We start from the raw sequence: 27,634 nt of genomic DNA on the forward strand, positions 1-27,634 counted from the left end.
GAGACAGAGAGAGAGACAGAGACAGAGACACAGGCAGAGGGAGAAGCAGGCTCCCTGCAGGGAGCCCGACATGGGTTCTCCAGGATCAGGCCCTGGGCTGAAGGCGGTGCTAAACCACTGAGCCACCTGGGCTGCCTGAGCACTGGCTTTTTAGGGCAAAAATGGTTTACTCCTTCCTTTAAAGTGCGAAAGAAAATATTTAATGAAGAATTTCGGCTTTTTCCACTAGTTGCTGTGGAGGAAAGGAGAATTTCCTCAGATAGCCAGTGCATCCCTAAAACAGTTCATTTTTAAATGAATGAACCAACTAATATTAAGAGTATGGCTCCTTCTGGATGACTTTCTGGGGAAGTAGCAATATTGGGGACATATACCCTAGTGATAACACAAGGCATAGATGTCCCTTTCCCGAGGTTTCAGTCCTCAAAGCCTGCCCTCCAGAAACCAAGATCAGCTTCATGTCCAGATTTTTCCTGGTCTGCTAGGAACAGCTATTCTGTGTGCTATCACAAGGAGTGGGAACAAAGAGGGGAGAAACAGGTACCAGGCTGCAGGTAAATAGTTCTCAAGGGTCCAAGTGAAGACCACCTTCCGGACAAACAGCCGGCGTACTCAGGCCGTCTAGGAAAGTAGTGCCTGCACACTATTTTCACTGTAGTGACTGCTCAACAAATGGCTCTTGCGTCATATTCCCATCATCTAACCCTGCTCAGAAAAGCAACTAGCACACTAAATATTAGCTATCATCCTAGTGGTTGTTGTTGCTGTTAAAATTTGGCTACAATGTTTGGAGGTATCCATCATTCGTGCTTAAAATTAGCAAAGACTTGGGCCCAGGAGAACACGAAGCAAACGCCTTTTGTTGTTTTGGGATGGGGATGTATTATTGAAAGCAAACCCTTAACTCTTCCTTTCTAAATCTTCTATGTTTGCAGGCATACCCTGGTTGAGAACCACGGTTGCTACCCTGGGAAGACTAGGGATAACCATGGCCTTTGAAATTGTGTATTTGGTAAATTCAGAATTGTACCCAACAACATTACGGTAATTCCAACCTATATGTCATGGTTTGTCCTAAGTAATTCTGCAGCCAGACGTTTTGACTTAAAAACTACGAAATAGTTTCCTTAACTTGATTTATTAGCCTGGGCTGAATTCAGCCAATAAAGAAGATATGCTTTGAATTATGGGTGCTTTCCACATTTTTTTGATAGAAGTATTTCTCATAGCAGTATCTTGATACCCAGCTGTGGTTTTGTGGGGTCAGAAAATCTTAGGGTACTTGCTTAGTGTGGGTTAAAGCCGTCTTCATCAGTATCACTCTGTTTAAAGGCTATCGCCTCTGTTCTGGCCACATTCCACCTCTTGCAGCTGTGAGCAGCTGATGGATGAAGGCCAAAGTGAAGCAGTGTGCATGGGCTGCAAATTGGTCTCCTTTCCTGGGGGAATATTCGTGTGCACACCTTATTGTCAAGTGAGTGTGCCAAGGTGCCACATAAGCATCGCAGCGTGGGCTGGGGGGTGAGCGGCTGGTGGAATGTTCCCCACCTCCCTGTCCTCACTGTGAGTCAGCATTTGCCCAGATGCAAAATGAGGCAGAATGGAAATGATTTGCTTAGAATAAGAGAGTAGTAGTTTTCAAAGTTAAAAACTATAGAAATGGTAAATGCTACTAAAATGTCTTTGTTACTTATACATCTGAATATTCTACTTATCTTGAAGGTACTTTAATATTTTTTAAACAATTTTGTACTCTACAGAAACTTTGGAGTTTCTCTCTGCTCAGGTTTATGTGATTTTGGGGGAATCATAGCTCCGTTTCTTCTCTTCCGGCTAGCAGCCATTTGGCTAGAACTACCTCTTATCATCTTTGGTAAGAACTCATTTTATACACTATTCCTAAATGCCTTCATCTATATTCTTTGTATTAATAGAACTCTATAGCAATTATGCGGTGTGCCATTAATGAGATGATTTAATTTCTTTAATGACAACTGCTTGGGTTTTGAGTAGTCCGTCTGATGATAATGAAATGTGAAACCCTAAGTGATTTCAATTTATTTTATATTAAAGGGTCGTGATGAGTCGTATTCAATTTAGCTTTCTTTGTTTAGGTTCGGAGTTAAATTCCGATGCTGGGAAACTTATGATGTTGGGGAACAGAGCCAGTAATTTTCAAGGGACCAATTTGGATCCTCAGTTTATTTCAAAATAAGCCTAAAAACCGACTCTGTTTTTAAATATTCTGTATCTGTTGAGATCATGTCTTCATTTGCTTTGATGTGGAGCATGCTGTGCAGAAAGAACAGAGGACACAAAACCCCTTGCCCATGTGCCCAGTAACCTCTGTGCTGTCCAAGTTCATGCCTTTAATCTCCTCAGGCTGTGGGAGGGGATAGGATCATGGCTTAGGGGCAAGGGGCTTAGGATAATTCAGCCCAGTGCTCCTCAAGTACTCTTCCAGCCTTTCTGCCTGGGTCTCATACCTGCCTCTGCCCTCCTCAGCAAGGATGGACGCAAGTGGGCCCCTTTCTCCTGGACCTTTCCCCCACCTCTGTGTCCTTATTCCTGGTAGAGGATGTTTTTCTCATGTTGCCCAGCTATTTAAATTAGAATGAAAGTATCGAGTCCATGAAGACATACACCCTGAGCAATGCAAAATTCCTCACAGTGCTAGCTAGCTAGGGACAGTAAGGCTTCTAAACACTTGACACCACCGAATTCAAGAAAAGATTATTTCAAATTATTTCATGGGATCTGATAAGCAAGCTTAGCGTTGAATCTGTGCCCAGCACAAAAAAGCAAAGAGAGCGCCGTTGTTCACCCAAGAGCAGGTGGTCAGGAAGCCCCGTGGTTCAAGGTCTCGGCCTGAACTGCAGGGAGTGCTGGGGAAGCCAGCCCTTCCTGCAGAGTCTGGCTGGGGAGAGAGCCACACTTCCAAACCATCAGCCACGTCAGTGTGGTAAATACTGAAAGCAGAAGGTGCCGGGGAAGCGCAGTACAGAGACACCTGACCTGCCGGAATCAAGGAGGAAGGAAGAATGTCTAGTTGAGATCTGAGACGGTAGAAATTACCCACATGGGAAGTGCCAGCTGGGGCTCCAGGCAGTGGGAAGGCCTAGCGTCCGAGGGCAAAGCTGTTCTCCAGGAGCCAGGGTGTTAGAGGAAGGAGACAGTGTGTGCACTGGGCCAGGGAGGGAGGTGAACCTGGGAAGCAGACATAGGCCAGTTTGGGAAGGGTCTTCCCATCCTGCAAAGTTTCGCTCTTTACCCAAATAGCAGTGGGAGCCAAGAGCTCTAAGCTGGGATTGACAGGGTTAGGTTTGCACTTTAGAAGCCCGACTCTGATGGCACATATGCAGATGGGTCAGAAGGGACAGTGCTGGTGGTAGACCAGTTTCATCCGTAAGGGCTCATGACAGCCGGGGTTAAGGTGATGACACAGGGAGTGTTGGGCGTGGAGAGATTCCAGAAATGCTTAAAGCAAAGCTGGCAAGAGGGATGACTGAGTGGGCTTGCTGCAAGCAGAGGGAGGTGGGAAAGCTGGGTTCCTGGCTGGGGAGAGGAGAGATCGCCAGGGCCTTGTTGAGGGCATGCCAGAGGAGCAGGTCTACAGAATGTGGGGGAGCCTGTTGGGGCATTGGTCCCATGAAGTGCCGGCAAGGAAGCCAGTAGGCTTTGGGGCCTAAGCTCCAGAGATAAGCATGGCCCAGAGACAAAGATTTGGAAGCCATCTGTGTGTAGATAACCATGGGAAGAGACTGCGTGAGAGCAAAGAAGGTCCAAGCAGGACAGAGCATTGAGGAGTGACAAAGCATCAGGCACGACAATAGAACAGGAGCCCATCAAGGAGAAGAAGAGGGACAAGAGAGGGATGGTGGTGAGGGGAGGGGGGCAGAAAGAAGCAGGCAGGGAGGCCAGGGCACGGCAGCGTGTTCACCAGCAGCCGGTGCTGCTGTGGGGCCAGACAGCAGGGCCTAGAAGCACAGCCAGCGGGTCTGGAGCTGGCAGGAGTGGGGCCTGGAGCCCAGGAGGCAGAGCCAAGAGAGAGCAGGTGAAGGTGAGGCCTGACCGTGGTGGTGAGTGCTGGTGCTGGTGCCCACCTGCCGAGGCCAACAGTGACATTTTCAGGAATGTTTGAGCCCGGTTGTTAACATAGCCGTTCTTAAAACACATATATCAAATATATTAAAAACAAAGGTAATAAATAATGGTGTGATATGACCCCTAAGGAAAGGGAGGGAGAGGCTGCAGTCAAGCTCTTGGTCAGTAAAAGGAAGCTGAGGGGATTCCTGTCTGGTGACTGCCATCTTCCCTGAGGAGCAGGAGGTGAGGTCTTCTCTGACTGGTCGGCACTTAGGCACCCATTACATAATTGTTAAGGGAGTGATGGAGGAGTGGTGGCTGCGTGCAAGAGTACTGGGATGGTAGGGCTGCATAGCATCTGAGAAAGGTAGAGAACATTTCAAATATGGCAGAGGAAAACTGGAGAGCTGGTGAGGGTAAGCAGAGGGTTGCTGCTGGTAGGGGCTGGTTGAGGCGAGTGAGCACAGCTACTCCAGGGGGAGCAGGGAGGCATGACCGGGGTGGCCTGGCTGTGCTTTCCTGGTGTGCTACTGCCTTTCCCTATCCCCTAGGTATCCTGGCATCTGTCTGCGGTGGACTCGTGATGCTTTTGCCCGAAACCAAGGGTATTGCCTTGCCAGAAACAGTGGATGATGTAGAAAAACTTGGCAGGTATTGTATGAAAATCAGCACATCTTTAATAAAAGCAGCATATCAAACAACAGAGGAAAAAGTACTGTGGAGAAAACTGAACACTCGCAAGGGAAAATAATATTAATTCCCATCTCACATCCTAGGGTGAAAATTTTAAGTTGATTTAGAAAGTTGATATAAAAAAAAAGCAAAAGTATAAAAGGATGTATATTGTTTTTTAAACGTGTTTATGAAGAGGGAGACATTTCTAAGTAAGGCGTTAAAACTCAGAAACAATCTAAAGGAAAGGACAGGATGATTTAACAAAGTAGAAATACCTTAAATGTGCATCAGTAGGAAACTGATTATGAAAATGCTAATGTATTCTGGGTGTGGATTACCATACGGAGATCAAAAGAATTGACATTTATCTGTGTGGAACGACATGGTAAGATCCTCAAGATTGATCACAAAGGGAAAACTTGCTGAACAATGTGTTATAGTATTTATTAAAAAATAAAAGCATTAGTAACTCCTCTCTGTGGCTAGATGGGAAGATAGAGGACAGAGAGATATGGGTGGATAGATGGATAGATGGATGGATGGGTGGGTGGATGGATAAGTGGGTAGGTGGATGGATGGGTAGATGTATGTATGGGTGGGTGGATGGGTAAGTGGGTAAGTGGGTAGGTGGATGGATGGGTGGGTGGATGGGTAAGTGGGTAGGTGGATGGATGGGTGGGTGGATGGATGGATGGATAAAAGTAGAGAGATAGAAGGAGAGAGAGATTATGAGAGAAAGAGAAGAGCATCTAACCAGTATGCAAGGAAAGTTAATATCCAACCAATATATAAACATGGAGAGTTATAGCAACAAAAATCCACACTACCACGAATTCTTTCTAATTTCCTCTGCTTGAAATATTTCACAATAAAAAGAGAGAAAAAGGATATGAACAGAGAATGTGTAGCAAGAGGTCTACACACAGGGAAATGAATTGGAAAGAAGACATCACTTTTACATTCTGTAGACTTTTGTATTATTTTATTTTCTAATTACAACACATGGCCTTGTATTATCTGCATAATTAAAAAAAGTTTGTAACAGCTAATTTTTAAAATAAAATTAGTCTTCTAAATAAAGACCAGAAGTTAAGGATATGGAATCTCTAAATTAAAAAAAAAATTACATCAAACAATATTTATAAGAAGACTGAAATGCTATTAGCCTCATGGCACTCTTCCCTCGTAGACTGGGAAGAGAGTAGAAGTCGACATTTTTTAAGTGCCTATATGATCAGTGGTTTCACATATGTAATTTCATTTAATTCTCAAAGTGATTTTGGGCAATTGCAGTTCATAGCCTCACTCTTTCAGGTACTGGGAAATTTGTGTTTAGATAGATTCACAACTTTTCCATGCCAGGAATGGCATTGATGCTGTCCAGTGGGCACACGTGCCTTGGTTGTGTGTATGCTTTTCTTATTTTACGCTGCATACTACTTGATGTTTTCTCTTCAGATTCTCTTTTAATGAGATGTCATCCCTCCTCCCCAGCGGTAGGCAACAATTGCTAAAAGTCTCATGAATCTTTTTCCAAACCTTTAAAACTTACAAACTGATTTCATTGTCCTGTTTCTTGATGCTATTTCAAAAAGCATGATCGACTAATCATCCCAGAACTTTCCTAAGAAAAACTTATCAGTGTATTTAAAATAAAACCATCAGCTCATATCTCAGTAGCTGGCCTGGCCAGTCAGAGGACAGGGGAACATTTGCCCATGAAGTAATCCGAACAGATTTGTACGCTTGTTTGGAAATCAAGTGGTAAGTAATGGCTTATTTCTTACCCAGAGCTCTACCTATTTTTCACCCTAGAACAATGCTACCTGAAATTCGGAGGGAGATGGAAGATTCTCTTTAAGGTTTTGCCATTTTGTCAATCAAAATTATGAAATTTACGAAAGGTGTTAAAACCGTGTGCAATCCTCTTGAGCGTTAAACCATTGTAAAGTCCTGCCTCATCCAGAAAAGAGAAACATTTTGCTATCTGTGTCTTCCTAGGCAATTGCTTGGTTTGTATCCGAGCTTGGGGGCCACGCTAGGGTGGGTGGCGTCCAGTCCTGTCACATGAAGAACTTACATGCTGCAATGCTACTTAACCCATGCCTGGGGGCCGAAAATAGGCTTTAAAAAATTTTTTTAAAAAGCCTGGAGACCGTCATTTTCATTACCTTGGAATTGGGTTTTTATGAAAAGTTATGCATGAGTGTGTTTGATCAAAACCAACTGTAACGTTGAGTAGTAGCAAGAAAACTTTGTTGGGATTAGTTGTATAATATTTCCTAAGGACTTTCTCTTTTCTCCTTGTTTTGTTAGTCCATATTCGTATAAATGTGGCAGGAAAAAGAAAACTCAAGTTTCCAGCTCTCACCTTTGAGACTCCCTGCCAAAGAAGAAAGGAAGGAACCGATGTGCCTTGCAGACACGTGTGTGTGTCCATTTCAGCTACCTTATGCTGTGCGCCTCCACGTGTGTGTTGTACTGTACAAAGACCTTCAGACTATCCAGAGTATTTTTCTATAATGTGGGCTGAGTTAGGATTTATAATGCTATTGAAGTTTCTGGGAACACATAGTATGTGGCTGGTTTAGCAAAGGATCTGTTGTGTGGATAGCTCCCCCTGAGTGATTTCCTGAAGTTGGAGCAGTGTCTCTGACCCTTTGGGTTACTGAAGGACGAGAGAAGCCCTCCGCAGAGTCCCATGACCGCTCACTCCATCACAGATGCAGGATGTGCCACCTTGGGGTCTGGGAACAGGGTATAGAAATTCCTTCATCAAACCTGATCAAGGAACTCAAGCTCTGACCTGAGTGCTCCGAAGCTCCCAGGGAAGATCAGGATCTGGAGACACTGAACCTAAGGACCTTGGGCCACGTGGTACTGAGCCTTCCCTTTCTCTCCTTGTTCTGACTCTGTAAGCGCTGTAGCATCTGGGCTTGTTGGCACATTCAGGCCTCATTCCATGATTCAGAACAAATCCGCTGTCCAATTTGAGGATTTGGCTCTGTTATTTCATCAGTCAGTTTTGGGCCTGAGATGATTTGGAATAGCTTGGTCCCGGTTTAGTGGACATCTAGAGCCACACACTCAGTTCCTAATTGAACAAAACCCATGGATTATGGTGTCATAGGTCTTCATTTTCATCGTAAAGGGATATTTATCTTATACCTGGGAGTTCAGTTCTGTGATGCTGCCTGTGGTCAAGAGTGAAAAACGCGGATTGGTCTTGTTCAATCTTGACACTTTTAACTTGTCTCGGGAGGAAGCTTACATTTTAATTTAAAAGAAAGGTCAGTTATATCCATGCTTAAAAGAATTAGCAAAAGCTTTATAACTGATTGGTCATAAACACTAATAAGGAATTTGGTCCCTTTTTTGTTACGGAGACTTTTGAAATGTGGAGCTTACATGCAAACATGTTATCTTTCTCTGTTGTTTTGCTTTATGTGTTGTATTTGTTGTATTTTCAGATTCAGAGTAAATCTGATGTAGAGTTTTTTTTAATGAATTATTTTGCGTGGACAGACAAAATGGGCACCAAGGGAAATCTTGCCAATGAAGAAGAAAATTCTATGTGAGCACGTGACAATATGTACAGCGTATGTGTAAACAAGCTTTTTAATCCTTAAAGCACAACAGAGTTGAATATGGGTGTTTTCTTTTTCAACGAGGCAAACACTGCTCTTTGAGGACTTAATGCTGCAGTCACCCATTCACGCACACTTGGGTTTTCACTCTCTCTGCATTTCTCCTTGCTGTAAGATGACTGTTCCTCCTTGAAACTCTCACCTTGCAATTGTATTTTGAGTTGATATTTTGGTTCTGGTAACAATAAAAAATTTTCCATTGTCAAGTAAAATTAGTGTTCATTTCCTTTTGACCATATGTCACTGTCAAACACTATTCCCATGAGACCATGTGTACTTCCTATCTGCACAGCCAATGAGCAATGGAAATTAAGTGGTCCACCTTCAGTGTATGTTCGTTGTTCCTTCGCAGGCCCTTGGTACCATTCCTGGATTCAGATGTGACCCAGAATAGCATTCAGACTCTCTACTGGTCTTGTATTACACTTGCATTGCCCAGTCCCCTTCACAGTGTACAACTCTCTGCCCAGTATCTCCTGTGCTGGGGTAACGTCAAGTTGTCAGTAACACATTTCATTCCCAAGAATAGAATTTGTTCTCATGACTCCCCATATATCCTGAAGCTCTGAAAACATTCATCTCAGTGCCAGAAATAAAGACTTTAGAGATGTATGTCAAGCTGTCTCTTGCAGACAAGATAGATATCTGAGTGACTTATTGGGACCTCTCTGCTCCTTTCTCTATGATCTTACAGTCTTCTTAGTCCTTTTTGCAACTATACCTTATAAGGAAGCGAGAAATCACCTAAGTCTATTAGAGTTACACTACTTAAAATTGGTAGGATAAACAAAGAACACGAAACCAATGAAGTTCAAAAAAAAATTAAAGGAAGTACAGAGTTTATTTTCAATAAATGTTATAGATGTGTCCCTTATTATTACAGAATCCAACAGTCCACGCACGGGAAACATTTATCCACAATAATACTAAAAAACGTTGAGGTTTGGCAGTAGATGGTATAAGTACAGTGTCTCGGTTTGATTACTGTCAATTATTTCTGAGCATGCTAAATTCCCTACCCGTGTTCTGGCTTCTAGGTATGTTGATGAATCACTCTGTCTCCCATCCAACTAATTATTTCTCATTATTCCTTCAATCCAAGTAACAAACCTTGACACACGAACATAGACACCAGGCTTATTGGGACGGGCACAGCCAAGACCCCAAGAAGTGACTCCTTGTAAAATGTACTTGTCCTTCTCGAAGCAAACCAGAGGTCCTCCACTGTCACCCTATATTTATAGAGAGAGAAAAAAAGTCCATGTGAGGATTAAACCACCATCCTTTTATTACGGGATGTCATCCTTCTATTATCCAAATGTAAGTTTTCCCAGCATTTGAACATTCTTTTCCAACTAGAAAGGAACTTATTAATATATTATTTGAATATCTGCTGTGCTTCAGCACCTAACAAAGCATATTTAACACAACCGCACCAGTTTGTGTTCCTGGGGAGCAGCTCCCTTGTGAATATGGTACTCACCCCTTCCTGCCTTGGGGCTTCCCTTAGGCAGAGTAAATCCAAGAGCAATTTCAAAGGGGGTATAGTTGGTCTTTGTCTCACACTCTCCCTCACTTCTCTACCAGAAAGGCCATCCACCAGCATACTCTCTAGAAGATGTGGGGACTGTGGCAGTGATGGTACTCACCTACTCCCTTATAACTGATCTAGAACTCACCAAGAAATCCCCTTAGGTGAGCTCAATCAGAATTCAGAGACAGACCTCAAATGTTTCTGGGTAGCATTTGGACTACGGCCTTCAGTTGACAAAGCCTTCCTGAATTTGCCATTTTGGGGGATGAAAGATCTAAGAGGCCAAGACAGGACAGCAGAAGATTAACTTTGTTCTTACCTGACAACTGTCTGTGCCTCCAGCCAAATTCCCCGCGCAAAGCTCTGTCGATTTGACTCTTCCATTCAGATACTCATAGCGATTACACACTTTGTTCTCGATTACAGGCAGCTGGGCTTCCTTGAGGAGCCCCGCGCCATACGTGCCTGTGTTTAAAAAGATTAAAGAAATGGTTACTGGATCCAAAACATGCCCACAAGGAAAATTCTAGAACAACAGAGCAGCAAGGACAGATCTCTTGGTTGTCCACGAGGTTGTATAAAGTAAGAAGTCAGTTCCTGATAGTACCAGAATGCTTTTCATTGTTAACCCTTGGAGGTATAAATATATAAAATTTCATGTTCCCAAGATCTGGATTTAATAACCTGAGTTTCTTTACAGTGTTTGGGGGTATCTGTTGTTATTTTTGTTTCTTTTTTTTTTTTTAACTATAAAGATACATTTTTCAGTAGGAAAGAGAGATTGAGAAATACAAGTGTTACCATAACATCTATTCACTTTCAGATGCTTTTTTTCCTTTACTACTTATATCATATAGCACAATTTTATATCCTGTTTTCACACAACAGTATATAAGAAGGGCTTTTTTAGAACACTACAATCTTCATAATTAGTATTTTAACGGGCAGTAACTGCTTCAGGGGTGTGGGGTTTCCTTTTGAAGGTCAGGGGAGTGTTCTGCAAACAGTGGTGGTGATTGCACAACATGGTGACTACTATAGGCCACTGACTTATACTCTTCAAACAATTAAAATAGCTAATCTTACATTATATACATACTTAACCACAACATGAAGAATGGTGGTCATGTACTAGAATTAACCTTTTCAGGCACAAGTGTGTTAGGTGATGTATCCCATTTAACCCTTGCACAAAATGGATACTTCTGTCATTCCTGTCGCACAGAGAAGGTCGCCGAGACCGGGAGGGGCCATGCACTTTGCCCAAGATCACCCAGCAACTTAGTTGGAGGAGCTGGGATTTGAAACTGGGTCTGTGATGTCACTGCCCAAGTCTTCACTCCCCTGCTCCTGGGCTCCTACAGCAGCTTCCAACTTTCCACATCTTTATTCATGCATTTTATTTATATTCCTTAGTATTTTCTTAGCACTGTTTTTCCAGGAATTATATAGACATGTTTATGGCTCCCAGTCAACATTGCCTAATTTTTCCTAAAAGGGTACAACAATGTAAAATTTCACTAGAAAAAAAAAAAAGGCCACTTTGCTCCATGCTTCTTGAGTATTTAACATTTTTTAAGTACCTGCTAATAAAATAGGTGGAAATTGTCCTAGTTCATGTCCTAATTTGCACTTCTTTTCCAATCAGGAGGAGTAAACACTGTCTCGTGTGCTTGTTTTACTCGTTGTATTTCTTCTTTTGTGAAAAACTACTTTTTTTTTTCTCACGTTGGCAAATCAAAATGGAACACTTGCAAACCTGCCAAAGGAAACGCTGCTTTTCCAGATAGACACACCCGGGCACGACTCCGTGTTTTCACAAATAAATTAGTTTTCCAATTCTGCAAGGCCAGCTTTAATGCATTTTGGAAAAAAAAAAAAAAATCTGCCAGCGTGGAACAGCCAAGAGATGAGGTGCTATTTCTTCTCCAAAGACTTTAAGTACATTTGGATAACTGTCTTGAGTTTGGAAAACTCACGCTGGATCCAGAGTTGACAGGAGCACATAAGAGGGAAGGAGAGGCTTGTCCCAGGCCTGGCTGGGCAGAGGCCTGGTGGAGGAAGTGACCAAGGAAACATTGGCTGGGCGGTGAGGGGGGGTGCACTACCCGAATTGAGTCTATGTATGGAGGGACCAGCCTTCTCAATGTTTTGCTGAAAATTAATTTATCCAAACGTCTTGCTCTTGCATCTGCTTTCTGAGCCAGCTACATCCTGATGCTGGTGACAAAATCTACCCCCAGTTGACAGGAAATCGATGTGGTCTGTGTAGAAGTGCTGCCATCTGGTGGCTACAGAGGAGATGGCACTTCTGAGGGCAGGGAGGCTGAAGGTGACCCAAGGAGGAATTTTATTTCAGGGAGAAGTAGGAGCCCTGAAAGCTGATGCGGGGTGAACCCGAATGAGCCCCTGGGCCTGAATGCTTTCCTTGCCTTGAAATATCAAAGTCAGGGAAAGCCTGGAGACCAAAGGGGAGAACAGGAGTGCTCCCACTGAGAAGCTTATTATTGACATCCAAGAAAATCCATTAACAGGCAGGACATCTGCTTTCTGACTCCTCCTGGTCCAGTGCATATACTGAGAATGGTCTCCCAGGGCCCGTGAGGGTGAGGACAGCATAGATGGGGGAGCCTGGCACAGGGTGGTGGTGAGGAAAGCGTGGGTGGTGGGTGGAACAGATGGGCGGCAGGTGGGCTTCGAGGGGTCCAGCTCTCCATCAGCTGTGTGCAAGCGCTTCCCAGCGTGCACAGCCCTGCACCTCTTGGAGCCTCGGATCCCTCATTTGCAAAATGGGGGAGGAAATACCAAGTGATAGAGGTTTGTGGTGTTTCATTTTTTTTTTTTTAAGTGCAAAACACTGGAACAGCCAGTCACATCCATGGTGTCCACGGTGACCGCTTCACTTCTGAAGTTTCCCTTCACATCTCAATGCTCACAGACCCCAAAATACAAAAAGGAGGAGAGCATGCAAAATTCAGGAGATGGGATTTTACAAATGTAGGAAAAATTCAGTAAGAAGGAAGACAAATTTGAAGTGATTTAGATCGGTCGTTTTCACCTTTTTTTTTTTTTTTTTTTAAACCACAAAACCTTTCTGGAAGTGAAAGCGAGTGTAGAAGAATAACGTATAAGGCACAACTTGAAAGCCAGGGTTTTACAGCTGAGGGCTTCCAGGCCACATGGCCCAAAGAGATCAGGTGACTTGTCCCATTTGCCCAGCCAGTGGCAGAGCCAGATCTACTCTGTGGGGCTCCTGACTCCCATTCTGTGCCCTCTGCAACACATAGCAGAAAGTGAGGCAGAGATGGAAGACATCCTTACAATGTTTCGAGGCCCAAGTCTGATGGGTGTGGTTACTATCAGAGCATACTGCAAAGAGAAGACAGGGTCCCCAAAATGCAGTACGGGTGCTGATACAGGACCCGGCATAAGTGTTTCCCCTCTCGTGCACACCCCAGATGCCATCCTAGGACCAGGACCTTCTTTCTGTCCCCTAGCTGCCAGGCTGTCCCACCACCAACAGTCCCTGCACACATACAACAGGAATGTAGGTATTTGGGGAGATGAGCCTCACTGTAATTTTTGGTGTTGTTGCATACCATGTTTGGGAGCTCAGTATAGCTAACTTCACATGGTAAATAATCAAACACCCTTAACTTGTAGGCTTGTTTCAAAACCCTACTTACCCAGGGATTTGATATTAACATTGAATTTGTGGGCCAAGAGACTCAGAGAAACACTACCCCATCCATTACCCATGTTCCTTAATGACTGAATATGGAGACTTAGGCAGGAACTCAAAGTCAAGAGAGGTGGACTTCATTCACCAGTAGAGATTTGCACAAATGGACATTCTCCCATGTAGGCTAGAGGTCTAAACCAATTCCTGTGTGAGTCATGGGACTTAGCTCACCTTGGGTTTCTCCCCAGCCAGTGATGTAACATAATGTCCGGTCAGCAACCACATAATTTGGGGGTGGCAGACAAGCTGGGATTACCTTTGAGGTGATGACAGCAGGGCTGAAAGAAAACCATCCAAAGTTACATGTACCCACCCCACTAGGCTACTTGTGCCATTCATCCACTGGACGTTCACAACAAGATGCCATGTGCCCAGAGCCCCAGAATCCTCCAAGCTGGTACTTCTTATTTCACTGACACAGTGCAATGCAGAAAACAAGCCTCCCCCTGTGCTGGCCTGGCCCATCCTCACCACTATCGGCATCGTCCCACTGCCATCTGGAATCCACCAGATATGGCGCCTGTGTTCCTTTTGCTTTTTGGACTCGCCCAAATGTGCCTGTTCTCAAAATAGCTGTTCATTTAGTTTCCTTTGTTGGGAACTGTTTCCAAATATCACGAACTTTAAATAACATAAGCAAATTTGTCATCTTCTCAGACTTAATAAAATTCTATCTCAACAAGGAAAATAAAACCAAGGATAGGAAGAATTTGCATTTATAAATTGTGTGTGTATGGGTCTGTGTGTGTTTATATTGTAGCTTTTTTAAGTGCTTTGAAATACAAAATTTCATTGGATTTTCCCCCAACATATTATCTTGAAGGAACAGTCAACAAAGAAGAATTGAATAATTCTGTGATTATGTTAGCTGACCGGCAAACATTGAGAGTTTCAGGAGGAACCATGTACTTCAAGTTTCAGCTTACTCTTTTTCCACCTGAGCATACTGAATCCTGATGTCTTTTTTCAAGAGCATAGCCTGTGTGTGGTAGAATGGGGCCAAGCTCAGATTTTCTCTGTTCCCCAAAGTCCTCATGCCTTTCGTGTCCTGGACGGTGCCCCTCCCTGCCTATCCCCCACAACCCTGTTACACCCATGAAACCCGGACATAAACTAATGTTTTCACTGCTCTTGGGGTAAAAACCATGGGTGAGCTAGTACCTGCTCAGCTTCAACAAGGCGATGTCTGCACGTGTAGGCTCCAAGAACAGCTTGGACACCTCTATCTCCTGAACATCTGATTCAAGATCGGCTTCTTTATGTGCACCCAGGATGACCTTATATGATGCAGGCCTCGAGGATCTAGGAAAGATGGTGATGGTGACATCAGGAGCAAAACAATGTGCCAGCCCCTTATCAGGTGCCCTTCTGAGTCATAAACATGGCTTCTTCTCCCTACTTGGCTACCTATAATCAGCAACCTCTGAGTGGCAAGAAACGAAGTTCACTATTTGCCTAAGTCTGGCCACTAAGGAATGCTCTTGGGGCTGCTTTTGGTCTGATCACAGAGGAAGAATGAAATCAATAGTGAAATCAGCCCAAGAGCAGACACCCATGTCAGGACAACCGGGAGGACGAATGCCTGCCACAGTGAGCAGGTCTGCCATTGACCCAGGCCTGCAAACTTACCTGCCCTGGGTCTTCCTTCTTTGTTTCTCTCTAGAAATGCTCCCCTCCTCTATCATCCAATGGCCCTAGAAATTCTGCTTCAGCCTTCACATCTGCTCCCTGGTCCCTAAGTGTCACTGCCATGGTCCTAGTGACACTGCCTAGTTTCACTGCCAAGGAAGGAAGGAAGGACCGAGACACTGAAAGAAAGGAGGGGGGAGAGCAAAAAAAGAGAGGGGCGAGGAAGAAGGCAAGGAGTCTTTAGGATAAGTCCTCATATCCATTGTCCCCTAGACATACCTCTCCAGGCAATGGGCTGCCGTCAGCACCCACTCTGGGGATATTAAAGTCCCTCCACAGAAGTGCTTTCCATATCTAGAAGGAAAACATGCCAAAATTATAGTTCAAATCTGATGATGTATTCTATAGGAAACTAGAAAGAAGAGTTCACTCAATTTTTATAATGTTGATGTTCTCAAAGAAAAAGACTACGAGCCCATCATCAGGATGGCAAGGTGTGCTTCAGTAGTGGGTTTTCTAGAAGGTCTCATCCTCACCACACTTGAGATGGTTGGGGGAGGCTGAAGCACAGCTTGTCCACAGGACAGCAAAGCTGCAAGGCTGCAATAGGAAGCCCGTGTGCATGGTTTAGACTTGTTGGCTCTGGACTCCAACAGAAGTGACCAGCCAATGATCATCCTGTTGAGGCCTCTTTTATTTTTTATGACAAGATTTATGCAAGGCTTGATGAGTCATTCTTCAGAGAGCCAGACATGACTCTAAATAGCTATGACTCATGGGAATCTGCTCATTTTACCCTCTTGGTGTGAGCCACTCTGCGTGATGCCCATCATAACAAAAGGGACAGAAATTCTAAGTTTCCAAGAGCAGGCATGATAATAATCAGTCAGGAGACAGACCACAGCACAGTTTGGGAAAGAAAGAATTTGAAGATGTGAAAGGTGAAGGTCTGTATAGCAAGGACTTAATAAATGAGAAGGCAAAGAGAAGAAAAGTCAACTCAACAAAAAAATGAAATGTACTGAAATCAAGTTTATTGATGGACTCTCACACGGTTAGGGGAGGAAGGCAACTGAGAATGGCAACTGAGCACATATGTGCGCCTTGGTGCAGAAATGAGATGATGAAGCAACATGAAAAGCACATTTCACACACGTGCTTTTTTTTGAAACATCCAGGAAAACCAAACTTATTAGAAGCTCATGCCACTGAAACAATCACCCAAACTTTCTGGGTTCCATAGAATTGGAACTGATCACTCTTAAATTATGGTGATCCTAAACTATCCTACACTGAAGGGGGTGTGCTTGTGAGTGAGTGGGCATCCTCTGATTAAATTCAATAATTCACAAAAGTATAAAAAAAAGAGAATCTTTTCAGTGAAAGATGATAGATAATTTTGTCCGTGCCTCTCCCAACATTCCACATTTCTAAAAATATCTCATTTCCTTTGTCTTACATAGAGACAATGGACCCTCCAGGCATCTCCAATACTTTTCCAGTAAGATTGGAGCTTGGGGTAAATTGCTACATCTGTAGATTTCAACAGTAGCTGCCCAAATCAAGGAAAATATTCCAATTTGGGTTATTTTCAAAGTAGAGAACCTAGAAAAATGTAACTTTTTTGAATTCATAGTTTTTCCTTCCTCCTAAGAAGAGTGTATAAGTATCAAGGCAAGTGCTGATACCTGAGCTGTGTGCACTGAGTGTGGATGTAGAAAGGTTTTGCAGGGCTTACACAGAAGAATGGAACTCAGTGTTTCTGGAAATGCTGTTACCTTAGTCTAAGACTGATTTGCCAGGGCCAGGAATGTGGGTTGGCCACGCACCCACCTACGACCCTTCCAGGACATTTCTTTGGCTCCACCTGGGGCTTTCCGCAATCGAATGAAGTGGACACTGTGTCGCAAAGTGAAGAAGAGAATTACATTTAAAGAAGCAAAAGCAATTCTGCATAAACAACTCAAGGTCATGGCCAAAGCACTGAGGTTGTGACATCTCAAAGCCCAAACTAAATAGCAAGGTCATAAGCACCTTTTGGGATATTTTTTCCTAGGTTTCAGAAGTGACAGTAGACAACACAGAACCTTCTTCTTTCAGGAAAATATAAGTACCTCTGTGTTATTTTGGGGCAAAGGGATTAAATAAATTGATAGAGTTAGGTGTTAGAGTGAGACCTTTGCCGAGAGAACCCTGACGGACACCAATTGTTATTCTGACTTGACGTGATATATCAAGGTTCCCATCTTCATCACCATCATCATCGTCTTTTCTGTCATCATCATTGTCATCTGAACTACATAGGGTTTACTAAAAACCATAGTTGTCATCCCCGTTGAAAGACACTATGGGTATTTCTTTCATGTGAAGCTCTACGTGTGCATATATGTGCACGTGTGTGTGTATGTGATTGTATGGAACAAAGATAACTGTCCTGAACGTCTCTCAGCCAGCTTCTGGATGGGACTTCCAGAAGCTTCCCAAGACTATGCCAGTGCACTGTGGATGACTTACATCCACTTGCCCGTATGCTCTATCTACCTCCTACCTTTCCACCTAGACAAACGGGGTCATGCCCCATATTTGGTACCACTCACTAATGCCCAAACAGCTCCAGCCTCTAGAAGGCAAGAGTATCTGCTGGTGGCCAAAGGCTGCATCTGGGAAGTTACTGTACTTCTCCCCCATGGGAATCGAGGAGCATCCTCCCAACTGTGGCGTCCGTGGCAGGAATGTCAGGTGATAGGATAACTTAAAGGCAATCCTGCCAAATAGGCCGCCTGTCCAACCTGGAAAACCAAGGCCATACAAGGCAGTAAGGTCTACCAGGAGGGGCGGGGCTGAGGATTGGGAGCCACCAGCTGAAGGGGCCCAACCAGCTAAAGAGGCACTAACCCCATTCAGGGACTTGCAGATGAAGGGGCCGCCAAGAGAGCTTCTGTAGAACAGAGAAAACAGCCACTTGAGAAAAATTCAGCTGTAAGTTCACCCTAATTCCAGACAAGCAGCCAGGTGAAATCTTGCCCATCACCCTGGCCTCTCCTTCCCCCCACTGCTCTATGCCAAACTGCCCCCCAACTGCCTCTGCAGGCTTGTCTTTGGTGCCTTTGCAGCCAGGCTTCTCCCTCCCCAGCCCTGGCCCCTCTGTATGGCAGACACAAGCACATGCAATCAAGCCATGCAATCAAGCAAAGTAGTCCAGCCTGGTTTTCTGCAACCAAGACTAATTCTGTTTGCAAAGATAGGTCAGGAGAAAGTAAAAATAAGGTCCAGATCAAAGGGTCTCACATTGTTCTCCAGACCTACCCAGGGATGTGTATTCCAAACCTTTCTCCCTTCCCTGATTCAAGCTTCTTGCTCCCTAGAAAATCTCAGGGAAATGAGGAAAGAAGCCACACAGGCTTTCTTTAAGTGATGTGGCCAAAGTACGGGTAATGAACTGTAATTTTAGGACAAAGGAGATTTGGGGCTTAGTAAAAATTGATATTACATCTCATTGAATTCTCAGAATGACATTGTATAGGTTTACAATGTACATTGAATGTTTGTATAATTTTTTTACTTCTCAGCCACTGAAAGGGAGAGTTTCCTATCCGGGGACTGGACTTATATTTGTTTTTCAGGCATTCCAAGAGGGACATGGAGAGTTCAGTGAGAGCATCCTGAGGCTGATTAGATCACCTATTTGCTCTTTTGAAGGACTGTGCATTTATTTAAGGTGTTAGGGAAGGGCGACTCCCTAACAAATGGGATCATAGGAGGACAGATTCAAGCGGCCTAGGATGAAGAGAGGGCAGCTCGCCTGAAATGCTCAGCAAAAAGTCCTCCTTTTGCAAATCCATACCAGGGATGTGATGCTGCATTTATCTGAGAAGTCATTTCCTTACAAGAAGGACAGCAACCTACCACACTGAGGCACATCACAGTAGTCAAAAAGTTTTCTTTGATTCATTGTGTAGCACCAAGGACCATTGACATCACCATCAGGATTACGGCAGTACTAAAAAAAAAAAAAAAAAAAAAGAATAAGACAGGTATAGAGGGGACTAGGCCCAGGGGAACAGAGAAGGTGTTCTGACAGACATTTCCCTGAAAGTCCTTAGAAGATGAAAGGTAGTGTTCCTAGTTTTTTGTGGTGGGAGACAAAGTTATTCTTTAGGATGTTATAAGCTTCCGACTCAGCATATGCCATTAGTCACATCTCCCTTCTTCAAAGAAGCTCCTTCTGTGAGTGACTCTCCTGGAAGGAAGGTGGAGATCCCGAGGGGTAGAGATGACATCAAGGGGCCTCCCCTCCAGCAGCCTGTGTCAGCAGACCTCTGAGAGAGCAAGCAGTAGAGGACCATGAGACATGACTGACCCGTCATGTCCCTGCTTCACATCAGCAGTTGACTACCCAATGACACCTGTTTGCTCTTGGCTCAGAAATTACTCCCAAGAACTGTGCACATTCCGTGGTTCAAGCCACAGGAAGGCAATGTCTCCCTCTCCTCTACCTACCCCCAAGGTAAACCGGTCCCACAGAGTGTGTGACTAGAGGAAATCCTACTGTGTGGAGTCCTAGTGGCCCATCCACATTTTCTTCTAGGAGCTTGGCGCTCCTTCTCCAAGCCCATCCCTTGTCTCGACTAAAAGGTCATGAAAGCCATCCTTGACCACCAGAACATGGAAGACAAACACTAGAAACTAGACACAGCACATAATACGAGCAGCAAGCAGGGGATGTCACAAATGCAAACAACAGGAGGAACCTGTGGACAGTGGTCACAAGCATAGAAGTCTGCTTGCCTGTGCAAACCATAGTGGCCGTGCTGGTGGCAGTCACGTGGAGGCTTAGTTCCTGAGACCTCTCATAATCCCCCTGCCACCACCAAGGACCGGCTGACTTGCTGTAACATGGGACCAGTGCTGTTAGCAAAGATTGGTCAGCAAAAAGCAAAACCAAGTCCAAATCAAAGTGGCTTACGTTTTTTTCCAGACCAGCCTGTGGATTTGTCTCTGGAGTGAAAATACTGTGTCTGTGGGGCTCCTGGGCAGCCCACTCCTGGCATGGGATGCCCATCACAGTGGTTGCCTTCTTGCCCCGGTATCCTTTGCCGTTCCCAAACATGCAGTCTGTAAGGAAGAGGAAATGGGCAGTTATGTGTTACTGCCCAGACCCAGGATGGTAGGGAAGATAGGCCGTCGTGCTAGGACTCTCTAATGACCGATTCTGTGGTCACATCCCTAAGGCGCTGGAATGCTGACAATTACAGCGAACACTGCCTATTTTACCAGGTTACTAAAAACGCCTGGGAAATAATCAGAAGCCAAAATGTTAGCGTGGGAATTTTGGCCAGGACACTAAGAGAGTCAATTTTATAATAAGCTGAGTGGTGAGACAGCACCCGGAGGATTCGCATAAAGCAGATGCTGCGGTGAACTGTCAGATGACCCTCAAACACCTGGTTCTCAAGGCTGGGTTAAAAAAAAAAAAAAGAGTGCAAATTGGAAAGGATTTTTATCCAAGACACTATTTTGGCTAGAGCTGGGCTGAGTTCCCATCCTTTGGCATGAAGGGCTTTATCAGCAGCCGGCTTGGGGCTCCTCCTCCAAGCCCATCCCTTGTCTCGAGCCTAGGGAAAGGAGGCTTCCACAAAAACCCTCGGAGAACATGATGCATGTCCCATAAGGGGACCCAGGGCACCAGTGCTCTGATGGCCACTTGAAAAATCCAAAATGCGGAAGCTGGGCCGGCTAGCTTCTCTGCCCGTGGTCTGCAAGCCCGATGTTTGCCAGGACCGGGGTAAGGGAGTTACCCACGCACCAGATGGGGGGAAGGCACCTGGGGGAACCATGGTAGGCCATCTCAAGACTCACCCATGAGGGACACCCAGATGGGCATGGAGCCCGAAGCATCACCAAGAGAGGGAAGAGAGAGGTACCAGCCTGTTCAAGGAAGACTGGGCCAGGTTCTCCTCTGCGGAGCAGCCAAGCCCACTCAGGACAGAGAGGGGTGCCAACTTCAAACCAAAGTTCTCGTTTTAACCCCCACCATCTGCAGGCTTTTGAATTATCTGAAAGCGACCAGGCAAGTCACAGAGCTGGAGTTTTCATGCTGGGGCCGGGGGTAAGACAAGCACGGAAGCAGGTGCTAAGCGCTCAGAGCGGCTCCCCGAGGGCCAGGGAAGCACAGGAGGCTGTGATTATTTCCTGCCTCCATCTCTGTGCTCAGTGACCCTGCAAGCCACATATCCATTTTGCCAGGTTCGTGCTGGAGAGCCGGGCTTGACTGTCCTGCGAGCACTCCCAGTTCAGTCTGTTCAAAACCAAGTTAATTGGGATCCCTGGGTGGCGCAGTGGTTTAGCCCCTGCCTTTGGCCCAGGGCCTGATCCTGGAGACCCGGGATCGAGCCCCATGTCAGGCTCCCTGCATGGAGCCTGCTTCTCCCTCTGCCTGTGTTTCTGCCTCTGTGTGTGTGTGTGTGTGTGTGTGTGTGTGTGTGTGTGTCTCACGGTGTCTATCATGAATAAATAAATAAAATCTTAAAAAAAACAACAAATTAATCATTTCTATGTCTCCGTGGGGGAGGCAAGGATTTGGTGTTCTAGCAGGTACCATTGCAGCCGGCGCTGCCATCCTCCACCTCTCAATCCACACAGGCTTGAATTTTATCCATCCCTCCAAACCACTTGGTTTTCAAGTCCTAAAAACACAGCCCCCCCCCCCCCCCCACGTTTCACCAGCAATAGTGGCTCTGGCTGCCCCGGATCCCAGGTGCCACGCCAGGCTGGCCTCCACTTGGCAGACCCTGGGCTGCGCTCGGTTCCCTGGAGCAATGAAGCGCTCTGCCTCTGTTAGACGGGCCTCCTCTTATCATCCCTGTGCCCAGGTGGCCAGAGGCCTGGGCACAGATATCCCACCTGATTCAGAAGGCTCCTGTCCGCTCGGAACTTGGGGCACAGCGGGGGAGTTGGTGGCACTCGCCTCCGAGTCTAAGCATTTTCTCAAGTTACAGAACTCCCAGCGCACAGAGGGGTCGGTGGTGTAACACCAAGGGCTTTTGTCAGCGTCGGGGTTCCTGCAGTAGTTCATTGTCAGGCCACTGTAAATTCCACAACACAGGTCAGGAGGGTGGAGAATCTTCCAGGGCACCCCGCACCCTCAGCCTTTTGTCATAATAGAGTGCTAATCAGTGACTTTAAAACATTTCCATTAAAGATACTGCACGTACCAGTTATTATTATAATGCAACAGACAAATGGCTCTCAACTTCCGAACTGGGCGCACTGAAAACATCGATTACAATTTTTATCTCAAAAATCAAACCTAGGGATCCCTGGGTGGCGCAGTGGTTTAGCGCCTGCCTTTGGCCCAGGGCGCGATCCTGGAGACCCAGGATCGAATCCCACGTTGGGCTCCCGGTGCATGGAGCCTGCTTCTCCCTCTGCCTGTGTCTCTGCCTCTCTCTCTCTCTCTCTCTGTGACTATCATAAATAAATAAATTTTAAAAAAAAATCAAACCTAATATGTGCTCCATATAAAAACTGAAATAGGGCAGCCCGGTGGCTCAGCAGTTTAGCGCCACCTTTGGCCCAGGGCCTGACCCTGGAGACCCAGGATCGAGTCCCACGTCGGGCTCCCTGCATGGAGCCTGCTTCTCCCTCTGCCTGTGTCTCTGTCTCTCTCTCTCTCTCTCTCTGTCTCTGGTGAATAAATTAATAAAATATTTTTAAAAAACTGAAATAATATATGTGTGTAAATGAAAGTACCCAAATGTCTTCCTTTCCATGGGCAGGAGTCGTACATCTCCCAGAGATAACCAATACTGGATTTAAAGCTCACGTTTTAGAATGTTTTCCTATGCATGTACAACTATGTCTGTATCCCTCTGTAGGAACACATAGAGCTGTATAAGTTGAAACTAAAACTTATTTCTCCGAGGGGTGACATCATGAGGACACTCTTTGGCCAGTCCCCTCTATCCACTGACTCACAGTGTTGCTAAAACGCTGTGCACTGGGACACCTGGGTGGCTCAGGGCGTGATCCCAGGATCCGGGATCGAGTCCCACATTGGGCTCCCTGCTGGGAGGCTGCCTCTCCCTCTGCCTGTGTCTCTGCCTCTCTCTCTGGGTCTCTTATGAATAAATAAAATATTTTTTAAAAAATGATTGTACATTTCATACTCCACACAGCACGGAGGAGGGGGGTGGTTGTTCTATGATCTTGGCATCACTTATCGTCTGTCGTTCTGATGGCAATAGCCAATGGGCTATTGTAGTTATAACTTATCTCCTTGATGGCTAAGATATTGAGAATTTTTTTAGGTACTTAATGGCCACTTGTATATCTTCCCTGTGGAATGCCAGAGGAAGTTCTGTCCATTTTTATTAGGTAGGAAAAATATTTATATATTCTGGATGTAAGCCACGTCAAATATATGCATTGAGTATATTTTTCTCCCTGTCTGTGACATATCCATTTTTTTTAATAGTGACTTTTGGTGAACAGAAGTATTCATTTTGTTAAAGTCCAGATTAGACATGTTTTTCCTTTTATTCCATCTTTTAGGTCCTGTCTAAAAATTTTTGCCTTCCTGAAGGCTATGAAAATATTCTTTTATGTTTTTGCCTGGAAGCTTCATATTTCAGTTTTGGTTTTAGCTTGTACCTTCAGGTTGAAGGACTTTATCTAACGTGAGATAAGAAGAGTCAAGGATTTGGTTGTTTTGTTTTGTTTTTCTGTATGGCTATCCATTTGTTCCAGAATCATTTTGGAAAAGATTTCCTATTCCTACTGCTTTGCTTTGCCATCCATATTGAAAATTAACCATATTTAAATATGGTAAATATATACAGGTCTGTTTCTGGAATGTTCGTTTCTCTATTTGTGTATATTTCCACCAGTACCATTGTGTCTTGATAATACACTTTTATCATAAGTCTTTAAATCAGGGTGGGTAAGTCCTCCAACTTTGGTCTTCTTCTATAGATTGTTTTGGTGATTCTAGGTCCATTGCATATAGATTTTGTCTTTTCCCCCCCAAAAAAGAAAAAAAAGCAACAGGAATTTTGCTTGAATGTATGTTGAATCCAAAATCCAATTTGGTAAGAATTAATGTTGATTCTTTTAATCCACAAATATATACACAAAAGTATATATTTATTTAGATCTTTTAAATTTTTCTCAATATTTTACAGTATGTAGCATATAGCTCTTATAAACATTTTCTTAAATTTATCATTAAATACTTCATTTTTTATACCATTGCCAGTGATTTGTTCTAAAATTTTTCTTTTCCAAGTGGTTATTTCTGGTATAGATATACAATAGATTTTGTGTATTGAAATTGTATTACTTTTGTATCTTTTGATTTTGCAAAATTCACTTATTTTTGTCCTTAGGATTCTGCATCTATTAATCTAGTTTTCTGTGAATAAAGACAGATGTACTAATTCCTTTCTAAACTTTAGGCTCTTTTTTTTTTTCTCAATTTTACAGAGAAAGTATTAATCTTTCCTCATTAACATATTAGCTGGAAGATTTTTGTAGATTTTCTTGATCAAGTTGAGGAGTTTCCCTTCTATTCCTAGTTTGCTAAGACTTTTTACAATCATGGATAAGTGTTAAATATTGTCTAATGTTTTCCTATATCTATTTATACAATCATATGATTGTATAGTATCATACAAAAAAGTGGTTTTTTTTATTCTGTTAACATATTGGATTATGTTGATTGTTTGTAAATGTTAAACCAAACCTGCATTCATTTTACTAATTTTAGTTAAGTCTTTTTGTCTATATTCACAACAGAAAATGTTCTGTAGTTTCTTGCAATATTCTTGTCTACTTTTTGTATCTCAGTTTTTTGGGCCTCACAAATTGAGTTGAGAAGTATTCCCTCCTCCTCTATTTTCTGTAAGCAATTATAAGGGATCAGTATTAACTCTCCTTGAATATTTAATAAAATTTGATAAATTTTAAAATTCTATTTATGGTTCATTGAGCTTCTTGAACCTATAAGTTTATAATTTTCTTCATATTTGGAAAATTTTTCAGCCATCTTTGCTTGAAGTATTTTTTCTGTTTCAACATCTGTTTCCTCTCCTTCTGGGACTTGATTTAAATATATATTAGACCTTTTGAAGAGATCCTTGAAGTTCTGTTTATTTTCTTTCAGTTTTTGTTTTGGATTTGTACTGCAGGTTGTATAGCTTATACTGCATTATTTTCAAGTTAACTTTTTCTTCTGTAATGTCTAACCTGATGGTAAGGCCATCTAATGAATTTTTTATTTAAGATATATTTTTTAAGTCCTGTCTTTTCCATTTGGCTCTTTTATAGTTCTCTTTTCTCTTTAGAATGTCCACTTTTCTCTTTTATATTCCTATTTTCCTTCAAATCCTTGAACATAATCATAATATCTTTTTAAATTTCTGTCTGCTTATTCCATCATTTCTATCATTTCTGGGTCTGCTTGTTTTGACTGATTTTTCTCCTGGCACTGAATCACATTTAATGTTATCTTCATATGTCTGGTATTTTTAAATTTGTGCCAGGCATTGTAGATGCCACATGACTGACTGGATTTTGTTGTTTTCCTCTAAAGATAGTTGAATTTACATGTGGCAAACAGCTAATTTACTACTAGATTATTCTGATTCTCTTAGGGTTGCTTTTAAGCTTTGGTGGGGTGTTTCTAGAATAATCTTTATTTTAGGAATACACTAATTCTACTCCTAAAGTGTGACTCTTCTAGAGTCTCTACTGGATGCTTAGGGTGTTCCATGAAGTCTCTCCTCTCTGGATAGTCAGAATTTCAAGCCTCTGAACATAGAATCTCCCAATGTTGTGTGGGTTCTATAATCCCCATTCATCTCACCACTCCCTGGTAGTTGTTTCTTCCTCATGGTTGTTCTTTGTCCCATGAACTTTGTGGAATCTCTCCCTGTGTGTGTGCACCCGTATATTCAGCCAAAGATTTAAGGAGAGCTGTGTGTATTAGTTGAGCTCCTTCTCTACACTGATCTTTTCTTATTATTACCCAGCCTACAAAATCATAGCTGCCTCAGTAAGCCCAATTACTAATTTACTACTAATAATTTATTTCACTTTCTAAAGGTTCTCAGTCCTGTGATAACTGTTGTCCATCAGGTGCAAACAGTTTTCCCCTACATTTTGTAAATGTTTATGGTGGGAATGCTGCTCTTTGCCCATCTACCTGTCCATTTTGCCTATCAGCATCTGTATACTTCCTAGCACTCATCTGCCCTCCTGCTTTTGCTCTTTATGTCCTGGCAGCTCATACACTGCAGACCACTTGTGCTCAGGACCCATATATTACTACAACTTAAGTGATATATACTGGATAATATATATATATTCAAGTATATAGATATTTGTGGTCCAATGACAAACACAAACTTCATTTCAGGGGTTGCAGGTTGGAATAATAAGATTCCATAGTTGAAAGATGCATGGGTCTTTAGTAGGTCTGTGGAAGTGGAATAGTACTGTTTCTAAGTTTTTGGTCTTTTGGTCTCCTGAGCTTTCCACTAGCATGAACTCAACACCTTTATACATCTCCTCTTTCTTTCACAGAAGTACTCAAGAAAGATAACCAGTCTGTAACTTCTCCTTTTTCAGAGCTTTTGCTCAAAAGCAAGGTGCCCAAGACATTTGCCTCATATTCTGGAGCCAAGATAAATTTGATTCTAAAATGTTAGTTTAAAGCATGGACCTTCAAACAGAAATTTACATTGGCTATTGTTCCCCTCATGGTAAAAATCAAAGACATACGCCTCCGGGAAGTGTTCTGGGGTCTTCTCATGTCGGTGTGGTGTCATAGATGACCAAGACTGACATTTCCTTCCTGTGATAGTAGTGGATGATGTGCCTCGATAACTTTGCCCATTGCCGTGGTAGCACTCCTGGACCACAGGAGTTTGTTCAGGTGGCACTGAAGCTGAAATAGAAGATAATCAACTAAGTAATCACTAGAACAGATATGTGAAGCAATTGATGGCACAAACAGAACTATAGTCTCTGGGAATTAATTTTGCTTTCTTTTCCATATTGGGAGGCAAATGGACTTGCAAAGAAAACAATATCTCCATCACACTGTAGAACTTTAATGACTTAATTTTTCTTGCAAATATTTAATTAAAGCTCAGGAAAAAAACACATGGGTCAGAGTGCTTTTAATTGGAAATTGCACTCATGTGCAATTCTTGTTTATGGATGTCTACTGAGTGTTCATGAGAACAATTGGGTAGGAGCTCAGACATACATTCAGTAGTGCAGGCTGCATGTGGCAAGTGGTTTCCAGTGGGGGCAGAA

The 27,634-nt window shown here is 43.5% G+C and overlaps 2 protein-coding genes across 4 annotated transcripts in view; one reads left to right on the top strand and one right to left on the bottom strand.

The window, feature by feature from the left end:
* SLC22A3 (solute carrier family 22 member 3) overlaps positions 1-8,620 on the top strand; it is an 87,411-nt gene extending 78,791 nt beyond the window's left edge. For all 3 annotated transcript variants that reach the window (XM_041739842.1, XM_041739853.1, XM_041739857.1), the window contains exons 8-11: positions 936-1,044; positions 1,761-1,873; positions 4,638-4,737; positions 7,078-8,620. In XM_041739842.1, the coding sequence (XP_041595776.1) occupies positions 936-1,044; positions 1,761-1,873; positions 4,638-4,737; positions 7,078-7,138 (383 nt within the window). In that variant the 3' untranslated portion in view covers positions 7,139-8,620. The remainder of the gene's footprint in view (positions 1-935; positions 1,045-1,760; positions 1,874-4,637; positions 4,738-7,077) is intronic.
* A 610-nt stretch (positions 8,621-9,230) lies between these two features.
* Positions 9,231-27,634, bottom strand: part of PLG (plasminogen) — a 39,196-nt gene continuing 20,792 nt past the window's right edge. Inside the window, exons 10-19 of the mRNA XM_041739826.1 lie at positions 27,095-27,260; positions 22,217-22,398; positions 20,280-20,428; positions 19,220-19,313; positions 17,092-17,212; positions 15,593-15,667; positions 14,846-14,986; positions 13,856-13,962; positions 10,262-10,407; positions 9,231-9,640 (exon numbers count right to left, since the gene is read on the bottom strand). Of these exons, the coding sequence (XP_041595760.1) occupies positions 9,479-9,640; positions 10,262-10,407; positions 13,856-13,962; positions 14,846-14,986; positions 15,593-15,667; positions 17,092-17,212; positions 19,220-19,313; positions 20,280-20,428; positions 22,217-22,398; positions 27,095-27,260 (1,343 nt within the window). The 3' untranslated portion in view covers positions 9,231-9,478. The remainder of the gene's footprint in view (positions 9,641-10,261; positions 10,408-13,855; positions 13,963-14,845; positions 14,987-15,592; positions 15,668-17,091; positions 17,213-19,219; positions 19,314-20,279; positions 20,429-22,216; positions 22,399-27,094; positions 27,261-27,634) is intronic.

Source organism: Vulpes lagopus, chromosome 2 (genome assembly GCF_018345385.1).
Source record: "Vulpes lagopus strain Blue_001 chromosome 2, ASM1834538v1, whole genome shotgun sequence".
In the NCBI taxonomy this organism is placed as follows: Eukaryota; Metazoa; Chordata; class Mammalia; order Carnivora; family Canidae; genus Vulpes; species Vulpes lagopus.